General features: G+C 47.7%; 1 protein-coding gene across 1 annotated transcript in view; it reads left to right on the forward strand.

Annotated features, from left to right (window-relative positions):
• Positions 1-9207: 9207 nt before the first annotated feature.
• Positions 9208-11229, forward strand: part of SELE (selectin E) — an 8810-nt gene continuing 6788 nt past the window's right edge. The window contains exons 1-3 of the mRNA XM_015586188.1: positions 9208-9244; positions 9773-10159; positions 10705-10812. Coding sequence (XP_015441674.1) covers positions 9208-9244; positions 9773-10159; positions 10705-10812 — 532 coding nt within the window. The remainder of the gene's footprint in view (positions 9245-9772; positions 10160-10704; positions 10813-11229) is intronic.

The raw sequence follows: 11229 nt of genomic DNA on the forward strand, positions 1-11229 counted from the left end.
TACCAGGTAGATCGCTGTGAAACACGGTTCTAGCCCTGTGGGACGACTCAGAGCCTTTCACACGCTAACCGGCATTCAGACTGCAAGAAGCGAGCCGCATCACGCTACGTTTCTGAAGCTGTTTGACCATGACGTTCTTTTCACCTCCCTGGAAAGCAGTGTCCCATGGAACGGATTTTGTAAACCATTGCTGTGGTGGCATATATACAACTGGGGACTCTGGAAGGTCTTGGTAACCGTTTCACAGGAAAGTCAAGTGTCTTCTCTGCTTCACCTCCCAGAATCCCACCCATGCCCTCCAGAGTCTCTGGGGGGAACCTGGTGTCTCACCATGGGCAGCATTCCCTACTTCCTCTCTGTCACTCGTGCAGGGTCCGGGTCTCAAGAGTGAACTTCTCAACACTAGCCTGGCCATTTCTCACCTGGCCAAGTGGATAAGCTCTTTTTTTTTTTTTTTAAAAAAATTTTTAGAATAGGCATGCTAACAATTATTTATCCCTGCTCTAAAGGCCAGGCAAATTCTCTGTTGCCATCCAGCACAGCCAGCTTTGGCTGATCACCTCTGAATAGCTAAGTCTAAAATCAGCATTTCAAACAATATTTTACATGGTACTATTTACTGAGTAACTATATATGCCAAGTGCTTTATTCACATTATTTCATCTTTTTTATTTTTTTAACCACAGCATTATGATGTAGAAAAAATTTTCATTTTACAGATATCATTCTATTTTACAGTGTGAAACCTGAACTTCAGAGAGATTTAATACCTCGCTCAAGGTCACACAGCCAGCTTGTGACAATATCCAGCATTTTTTGTTTTGCTGATCTGCACAACGACAATGACCAGGTTTTTCTGCTCTTCCGTGCTGCTTCCCGGTCATGTAGCAAAGTGAACACCCTAGTCAAGCATCTATGAGACAAAGACAACCCAAAAGAACTTAAATTTGCTTCTGTTTGCTGACTGTTTCAAGGGGGAAAGTGACTCACTTCTGACCACTCCAGATAATCATCGTAATTCTCCAGAGAGTTTTTAGTGGGGATTATGGCTGGCTCACAGTGGAGAAAGTGTTTCATTTCCCTGAGCCAGACCAGGCTGTCTTAAGGGAAACATTCCACTTGTTAGAATCACAGATAAAGATGCTCCCATGGCAATTACCTTTAGACAGATTGACCGGAGGCAACTTTTTGAGATAAAGCCGAGCTTCTTAAAAAGGTATTGTTCCTCTCTTCCTGTCTTCCTATCTACTAGTGGCAGAGATGAGGCTTTGCTGGCTTCGTGAAACTGCCCTCTGTATTCCGGTAACATTCTCCAGAGAAAGGCTTGTGGATTTTTAAACTGATTTCTCTCCAAAATCAACATTGTTCAACAACAAAGAAACTTCTATTTATCAGAGGCCAAGGAAGCCAATATCCAGAGAGCACAGAGATTCTATTTTGAGAGTCAGCCCCAAATCTTCTTCCTCAGTCCCTTTCCTGGATATTCTTCATTGTTGGGTTTGTCACGTGTCATCCTAGGTGCTCTGCTCCGCATAAACATGAACTTTGCAACCAGCCACATTGGCAAACAAGGTAAAGTGGAGACGGCTAACCACCGTGACTCCTACATAACGTCTACGTGGCCATTTTCTGTGGACAGGACACACTGACACACACACACAGAGGCAGTGCCAGGGTGGCCAGGTCCAGGCCAGGATTCTTCTTGCTAGATGTCCTCATTATAAAGGAGGTCAGCTTCTTACTTTTGTGCTAGCATTGTGTAGTTTTAATATGAAGGTTATAACTTCCCAGAATTAGTTGGGAGGTTCAACATATTCCAGCAGAATTTTAAGATTATTGTTAGGAGGGTTTACAAATGCTGTAAGTCGGCATGATTTCTTCTTGAGAAAAATCTTCTACTGCCTTTAAACACAGTAACATTACTTTAGCGGCATATAGCATTCGAGCCTCATTATTTTCAGTGGAAGTGCACCCCTGACGAGGGGCTCCCAGCTCCCCTTGATCTGGCTACCACTGAGCCCTCAGCATGGCGGGGGTTTGGGGATGGCGATTGGGGCTCATTAGCCTTCTCACTCAGCTTCTCAAGAGCCGCATTTAGTTTGGCATTCGGCGATATCGATATCGAGGCTGGTGGCCTTGCTAGATGCTTTTCTGTCCTTATAGCGTGGGACATTAAGAAGGAGGAAGAGAGCGCACACTTCCATGTTAGGATGCTGGCTGCTCGGAAATCCATGACCAGGACACACGAGCAAACGTTTCACGTGTTTCAAGTGACTTCGTTCATTTACTCATTCAACAGCTAGCTGTGGTCATGTATGAAAAGCCAGAGATGATGTCTGCGGTGCAACAACAAATAAAATACTCTATGAGAAGGGATCATAATAATCCCCAAAATACCCCCGGTTCTCAGTGAAAATATGGACAATAGCAACTAATGGACAGTAAGTAAAACTGGAAAACAGAAATGTCGTGTATGGGAAAACAACTCTGTGTAGCGGATCAGCCCTTCCGCCTCTCTTTTTTTAGAACGATTCAGCCAAATAAAATTCTAATTTACTGTTGGACATTGTTTGACACATACACTGTGCAGGCCAAAATATAAACAGCAACTCCATAGACCGAAAAAGGGAAAAATAAAATAAAATAAAATAAAATAAAATAAAACTTAGGCTCTCTCATCACTCAAAGAAAAAGATAGCTACCGTGTTGTGAAAACATTCAGGCAGGCTACCGAAAGCTTACATAGCAAGGAACTGAGACCTGTAGCCAAAAGCCAGCAAGAAACTAAAGCCTGCCAACAATCTGATTGCAATCTCAGCTAAACTGCTTCTGGATTCCTGACCCTCAAAAACCACTTAAGATAACAAATATTTATTGCATTAAACTGCTCCCACCTCCCACCTTGGAATGTAAACACGGTCACCTTTGGGTAGAGAGCCTGCCTTGGGCAGCACATGGCAGATGACCCGCGTCGTCCACCACCCCACCAAAACCGCAATGAGAATTTGAAAGATGGGAGGAGACCCTCTCAAATTTCCATGGCCCGGCTTTTTTCCCTAAAAGTACTTTAAAAGAGAAAATTTCTTACTTTTATTTACATTTTATATTTTTGTACATATCGTTAGGGGTTAGCCATTCTTAATGATATCAGATGACCAAGCCAGGCTTCAGAGCGTTTTCTATTCTACTTCTGACTTTACTTATGGTGAAAACGTCAAGTTATTTAAACTCTCTAAGCCTTAGTGTCCTTGTCTATAAAATGGGGATAGTAACACCTAGTTCCTAATGATGTCATGATGAACAAATATCTTGGTAAATTGAAAGTTGATTTCGCCTCTGGTGTGAAGGGACTAATTCATGGTAGTTGCTAGACTAATAATCATAATGATGGTTCAAGAAGTAGAACTGACAAAGTGAAGGGTCCACGTGTGTGACCTCGGTTCACAGAGTGAAGGAATAAGTGTGATATAAAAACTAACGGAGTTGGGTCATCGGGAAAGATGAGTGCCAAGGGGACATGGGTGGGACGCCGTAATCCCACTCTACTTTGTACGTTTCATTGCCATTTCAAGGTCCAGGCCATCCTTGGATTCAGGGCGTTAGTCTCACTTCTGAGCAAAGGTGATATAATAAGCACCACGTCAGAAAACACATCATCACAGATTTGGCCTTGGCACTCCAGTATTGATTTAGGCAAGCCATTCCCCGAGTTCCTAGATTGCAGCTCTGACTAAGTCCCCACTGTGGTAGACAGAATGCTAAAGATGCTCCCACCCCCGAGATTCCTGCCTTTTGGTCATCCAAACACCAATCTAGGTACTGCTGAGAAGAGATTTTGCAGATGGAATTAAGGTCACCAATGAACTGACTTTCAGAGAGGGAGATTATCCTGGATTATCTGGGTGAGCCCAGTATAATCACAGGAGCCCATAACAGCAGGAGCGGAGGCAGCAGAGTCAGGCAGGGAGACGCAGAGGAGGAGGCAGAAGAGCGAGGAGGCAGAGGAGACGCCGGGGGGACCTGCGGAGAGGCCTCGGCCTGCCATTGCTGGTTTGGAAGATGAAGGGGGCCATGAGCCAGGGCATACAGGTGGCCCTTGAAGCTGAGAATGACTCCTGAACCACAGCCAGCAAAGAAACGGGGACCTCTGTCCTACAACCACGAGGAACTAGATTCTGCCAACAATATCAGTGACCTTGGAAGTGGATTCTTTTCAGAATCTCTCAAGAAGAGCCCAGCTGGCTGACGCCTTGAATTTGGCAATGTGAAACCCAGTGCAGAGAAACCAGCTGGGTCCCCTGTACTTCCAACCCACGGAAACTATGAAATAACTTGGCTCGTTTTCAGGCATTAAATTTGTAATAATTTGTTACCGCAGTGATAGAAAACTAACATATCTATCTCGTCCCAGCACAGCATACAGATCTGTGTTTGGAAACCTCAGTCAGATCCCACTGTAAGCCCCCGTGACCCTTTGTGGAGGGCCTTCTCTGACTCTGGGATCTGTGTGCGGAGCCCTCCGCCGTGACTGACCGCAGTTGGTGGATACACCCCCCAGCTCTCTCTGCGTCCCTGCTCCCACGGGGGTAACCCGCTTATCAGCACACCCTTCATTCGTTCCTTGGTTTTCCTTCTCACTTCCTCACTCAACTCCCAAATAAGAGACTTGCAGCCACGTGCTTGTCACAGGGTCTGCTTCAGAAGGAACCCAGCCTAGGACGTTGAGCCCACAGGTCAGGGTGGGGCTGCGAGAAGCCAAGGAGGTTGCTGGAACCTTTTTTCTTCCATGCAGAAGCTCAGGTATGCTTCCCTGCCTAAGTTTCCATCCTAACAGGCATGGAGTCATCCTAGAAGCTTTAGAAATACGGACACGGATCTGAATCCCTGCTCAACCACTTGTCAGCGGGAAAAAAAACACAGGCAAGGTACTTATCCTCTGTGTTTCATCCTATAAAAAATGGAATTAATGTCCACCTTTCATTTGGTGAAATTCGTATGAAGTAATGAATGGAAAGCGCTTGATGCACAGTAGGCACTCTGTATATGGTATTATTATTAACGATTAGCTAAAAATTTCACAGCAAGGAAAATAATGAACACTTGGATTGAAACCAGCAGGATATTGTCCGATATTTATACATAATGTTATAATATGCTACAGCTGCAGAGACTATGGTCGAGCATCTTTGGTTCTTAGATGGGAAATCTGAGACTTGAAAAGGCAAAGAAGCTTTACTCCAAGGCACAGAGCCAAGGAGTATAACACAGCAATCTCCTATTATTCAAAAAGTGACCACCAGGATTTTTCTGCTGTGAGGCACCTAGCACAGAGCTAACAATAGTCCTTCAGGAAACTTCTGACTTACAAAACAAGCAGCATCGGCGGCCAAGGAAAACAAGCAAGGGGGCTTCACTCAAATCCAGGGGCATTTTCCCCCTGGATTTGACAGTTACGACTGTCGGCAAACAGTCTGGCTACATTCAGGAAAAGCTCTGTCAATCCAGCCCGCCCCTACTTGTTTCTTCCGCTCTGGGAATTCACCAGACTTGGCTCATTTTGAAGATATTCCTATTAGTTAATTCTTAGATCCCAAAACGCAAAACGGAAGCTTCAAGATAAGATTCTGCCAAGTAGGAAGCAAGGAAACACATCAAAATTATAAGTTTTAGTATCATCTAGAAAGTTTAGAAAGGGGAATTAGCAGGATTACAGGGTCTTTTTAAATCGGAGGAGAAAAAAGAATAACCTAATATATACACACCTATGTTACTTCTTTAGTAGCCATTCTTTCCTTGGCTAAAAACCATTTACTATCCATATATAAGAATTCAAAATACCCACTCACCCTAAATATTCCTTATGTTTGCCCAGCACTGTTACCAGTGGGGCCTCTAGCCTTCCAGTAGAGAGGGTGTTGGGATTAAGTGCAGTGACATTTGGACCCAAATCCTGGTACCTATAGCAGAGCAGCAGCCACTGGGGCTTCTGACTAGTCTCTCCCAAACTGGGTGGTGCTGGGCCAACATATCTCAACATGTGGTACGATATGGGCATCCGTCTCCGAATCACCTGAGATATTCATTTACAGTGCTGATGCCTGGACCCCAGCCCAGACCTACTGAGTCAGAGTCTCTGGGTGTTGGACCAGAAGATGGCGTTTTAAACGAGCTACCCGGTGAGTCTTCTTCATATAAGAGAGATCTGAGAACGCCATCCTTTTCCCCGGGGGTGGGAACAAAGCCAGGGACAGTGCCCATGATGCCTACCTGACTCAGATGTCCTAAGATGTCTACAAATCCCAAACGAGTGAACAAGCCTTCCCTCTGGGATGGATCTAGAGGGAACCAGACCAGTTTTCCAAACAAAACGCATATGTTTTGATCAAACAAGGAACGCCATTCCACACTGGGATGGTACACTGATAGAAACTCTATTTCACAATTTTGGGTGTGCATTTATATTCTGCAGATAGAATTAAATCTTTACTGGGATATCCTCTCCCTACCTTACACTTTGCAGAAGTACTTCAGATGTTAGCAGAGGAGAATTTGGGCAGCAGGTAACCCCGGTTTTCAAAAAAGAAGTGCCCAGCGACATTGCCCAGAGACGAGGAAACCAAGGGCCTCGGGAAAGCCAGAGGTGGCCGCTTCGCCCCCGTCAGCAGTGAGGAAGCAAAGTGAAATTCATGCCTCGGCAGTGGTCTTGACCCATGTGGGCATGGCTGGGGCCACTTCCCGTTAAACCAAACGATCTCCTGGATACTGATAGTGTACAGGACGGCCTCGGATGAAACCGTAGCCTTTGTCTTAGGAACACCAACGTTCCTTTTCTGGCTCTCTGTCGCTCCTTCGAGCATGCCCCCTCGCCACAACGATGAGAACGAGCTGGTCTGGGCCCAGGAGCGAAAGCGTTCCAGTCCTTGGTGCCCCATTAAAGGCTGTGGAGGAGGGCAGGGGACTTCCAGGACAGGGGCTGATGAGGCGGGAAGTGTGGTGCCTCAGAGACCACACGGCCCTGGTGGTGGAGCCTGGGGTGTGGCCTTGTGTGTTCCGTCTTCTCGCCTCTTCTCTTTGCCAGCGCCAGGATGGGCATCGTAAAGGGACCCACGTGAAGCCAGAGTTGAAAGGGTTCAGAGACTCAGTGGGGCCTCGAGACACCTCTAACTGTCCTGTTATGTGGGGGCAATCAGGTTTATTTGGGAAGGGCAGGTAAGATTCCACATTCCCAGCTACGCAACTCTCGCCCTATTTCCTCTTCAGCTCATTCCTGGTCTCCAGCGAGGGGGTGCCCTGACGGGAAAGCACAGGTGAAGAAGCTACAGTTGGCTGTCAGCGCCCCCACTGCGCTGGCATCCCTCCATGACAGGGAAATCCATCTGTCTGTGGCCTTGTCAGCAACCTGAGAGCTTGAAGGAAGCCACTCAGCTCCCAGGACCCCGGGTACCTGATCTGCAGGCCCAGCCTCAGGGCCTTCCCCCGGGAGAGTGTAGGATCCCCGTGGGTCTGGAATATCATATCTCTGGGAACAGCAATAACGACAAGTTACCTTTGCTCACACATCTCTTCCACTCCGCCCTCTCATCCCTCCCCGGAGTTCTGTCAGCTCACATTTAAAGCAATCATTCTGCACTTCAGCTGCAGAGAGAATTTGCTCATGAACCAGAATCTCCTAGAAAGTGTGACATGAGGTCAACAACCTGTCCTAGGTGCAGCTCGGCCGGCCGTGGTTGCTTCTCTGTCCTCCTTCTCCTCACACACTGAGGACCTGGGGCCCGTCCCCACTGCATTCTCTGTCTACTGCTCACGGGGTCGCCTTCCCGCCTTCGCGCCTCAGAATTGAAGCACGGCCCTCTTGGCAGAGAGCTGGGATGACCGTGTCGTTCTTGGAGGAAGTGGGCAAGGGGAGGACAGGGGATGGCAGAACAGGGGCTCATCGTGGGGCACGGTTTGGGGTGGCAGTTAGGGAAGCCAGTTCTAGAGACTGACGGCCTGGATTTCAGCCCCTTGGCTCTGTGCTTCAGGATGAGAAAAGTAAAATCTTTGGTGCCTCAATTTCCTCATCTGTAAAATGGGGATAATAACAGTACCCACTTCATAGGCTGTTGAGGATTGAATAATCATAGAGACGAACACGCAAAATACTCAGAACAGACCCGGCACATAGTAAGCATTCAATAAATGTTAGAGATATCTTCTAAATAAGTGTTAGAGTTATTATTTCTAGTAATTTAGCCATAACTATGCACAGAATCTTGTGACTCATGCCTCTGCGAGACAGTGCACCTCCAAATGGGTTGAGGTGGTAGGTGAAAGAGGAGAAAAGTGAGGGTGACCCAGTGCTGACAGCTCGGGTGAGAAAACTGAGGACAGCGGTCCCCAGAGACATCGCTATTCTCAGTTTGTGTACGTTCGTAAAATTCCTATGACAACCACAATTACAGAAGACATACTGCTAATCAGCAAAGCTTTTCAACTTTTTAAAGATGTTTTATGTTCTTAGAATTAAAAACTATGCATCTGTGGCATGTGAATAGAATTCATGTAAAATAAAAAAGGTACACACAAAAAGAATTGGTTTTGACGGACAGGGTCTCTGACATCACTGTAATTTTTAGCATTGTGGGTATTCCCAGGGAACTTTCAGGACTCTGCTGGGAAATTCCTCTTCACAGGGCTTGGTTGTACCCTCCCGTTACTCACAGGAAGCCAGCTCTCCTATAAAGGAACTCCGGCAGGAGCTGTGCTCAGCTGTTCTTGGCTGACTTAGCACTAGAAGTTCAAGAGCAGCACGAGGCAGAAGCAGCAGAGACGCTCCAGGAGTCGGATTTGGAACCAACCTCGATACGAAATGGTAAGTCATTACAAGAGCAGCCTTGGGCATGACGCTCAGGTGACCGGCATGAACGAAGCCTTCTGATCAAGGACGTGGGGAGGCTCTCATTGTATCCAGACTAGTTAAAACCTAGTTTTTCTTTTTTACTTAAATGATGAAAACCTTAAATTTGGTATCTATTCATTCAGATACACGTCTTTGAAATAAAGACTGTGACACTGGAATCTTTTACCTAAAATCTTATCATGCTGCTGTAAACATCACTGCAGGGCGATGTGAGTAACTGGTTACCTGGGATTCACTCTGTAACTGATTTTGTACCCTCCCCCCAACAGCCTTTCAAGTCGGATCTTCGGATGAGAAGAACTGGAGTCATGACTGCTTCGCAGCTTCTCTCTGCTCTCATTCTGGGTGAGTCGGTGCCATTAGTTGGATCAGGGATCCCCATCCTCCATCCTTGGCACTACTGAAAATTTGGAGCATATTATTCTTCCCTGTGGGGGGCCACCCAGTGCACAGTAGGATGCTCAGCAGCATCCCTGGCCTCTCCCCACGATGTGTTTTGCCCTGGACTAGGGGCCACCTCCTTCACCTCCGCGTCTCAGCTTCCTTACGTGTGAGGTGTTGCTCGTAAAACAAACACCTATGCAGGAGGCACTGCGAGGGCACAGTGCTGGGGTGCAGATTAGGTGCTCAAAAAGCTGTTATTCTGATTACTGCTCCACTGTAAAGTTACTGATAGGTTACGGTAGGTGAGCGCAGGTAAAGCAGTAAATGGGAGTTTCTCCATCCATACCCCTTCTTACTTTGGAAAAGGTAAAAAGAGTTTGAGTCATCCCAAAGGTCACTCTGCCAAAAATGAGACCATACAAAGCCCCGTTAAGAGGCAGGCCACAGTGGGACTGAGCTTTCTCCCTCCTTCCACCCCGTCCCCCTTAGCGCTCCTCCTGTGTGAGGAGGGTGACGCCTGGTCTTACAACGCTTCCCCGGAGCCCATGACGTTTGACGAGGCCAGCGCTTACTGTCAGGAGAGGTACACCCACCTGGTCGCCATTCAAAACCAGGAGGAGATCCGACACCTGAACGCCACGTTCGACTACTCTCCAAGTTACTACTGGATTGGGATCAGGAAGGTCAACAATCAGTGGGTCTGGATAGGGACCCAGAGGCCTCTGACGGAGGAAGCCCAGAACTGGGCTCCGGGCGAACCGAACAATAAGCAGAGCGACGAGGACTGCGTGGAGATCTACATCCGGAGACACAAGGACGCCGGCAAGTGGAATGACGAGCGGTGCAGCAAGAAGAAGCTCGCCTTGTGCTACACAGGTGCGGCCGGGCGGCGGCGCGGGCAGTCTCGGCATCTCGCCGAGTCCCTGGCGGTCTGCGGGAACGGGTCCCTGTGGTGGTTTTATGTCCTAAAAGATATGGTTTTAAGGCATTCTGGTTGCCTGGTAAAGAATCCCTTTTTGCTTCTTTGTGTGACCGTAGGCAAGAATACATACACACACACACACACACACACACACACACACGCACACGCACACACGCACACACACACACACATACACACACATGAAGGTAAGCCCACATACATAGTGTGCATACACACACACAGGGCAGGGGGATGAGCTTTAGAGCTTGTGATAAAGTGAATTCTCTGTTCTTGATGCCAGTTGCAGCTGTACCCTTGGACACCTGTATGTTCACATCAAGGTTTAAAACAAGTTAAGCCTAGAACTCAGCTTTGGTGTCCCGTAACATTCAGTTACAGTCTCTGGCACTCCGTATCACTGGTGACATCTCTGTTGCACACCGTTGATCCTAATCTCAAAGGAACTTACCTTCCTTGTCATGAATTATGTTTTCCACAGCTGCCTGTACCCAAACATCCTGCAGCGGCCATGGTGAGTGTGTGGAGACCATCAACAACTACACCTGCCGGTGCCACCCCGGCTTCAGTGGACTCAGGTGTGAGCAAGGTAAGTCTCCATCTCTCCTCTTCCTTCCCTTGAGGTGGTAGCACCATCCCGTGTCCTAGCTGGCTGTGGTGTCAGCTCTGCATGTCTTCCCTTCCCTGGGGCATATGGTGACACCAGACTGGTGGTTAAGGGCTGAGCCTCTGGGATTCAAATCCCAGAGTCACCACTTAGCAGTCATGGCGCCGCGACTGGGTGGCTGAACCCACTGAGTCCCAGCTTCCTCCCTGTAAATGAGGATGATGACGGTCCTAACCTCATAGGCCTGGGGTTAGGGTGATGTGAACAAATGCAGACACACCGTTTCCGCGGGGCCTGGCACACAGCAAGCGTCCGATGCGCAGTGGTCGTAGATCCCAGTCTCCGTCCCACTTTACGGGAGCGGAGAGAGGCCCAGGACTGACCTGCATTCCCTTTTCA

This window comes from Pteropus alecto, unplaced genomic scaffold (genome assembly GCF_000325575.1).
Source record: "Pteropus alecto unplaced genomic scaffold, ASM32557v1 scaffold101, whole genome shotgun sequence".
In the NCBI taxonomy this organism is placed as follows: Eukaryota; Metazoa; Chordata; class Mammalia; order Chiroptera; family Pteropodidae; genus Pteropus; species Pteropus alecto.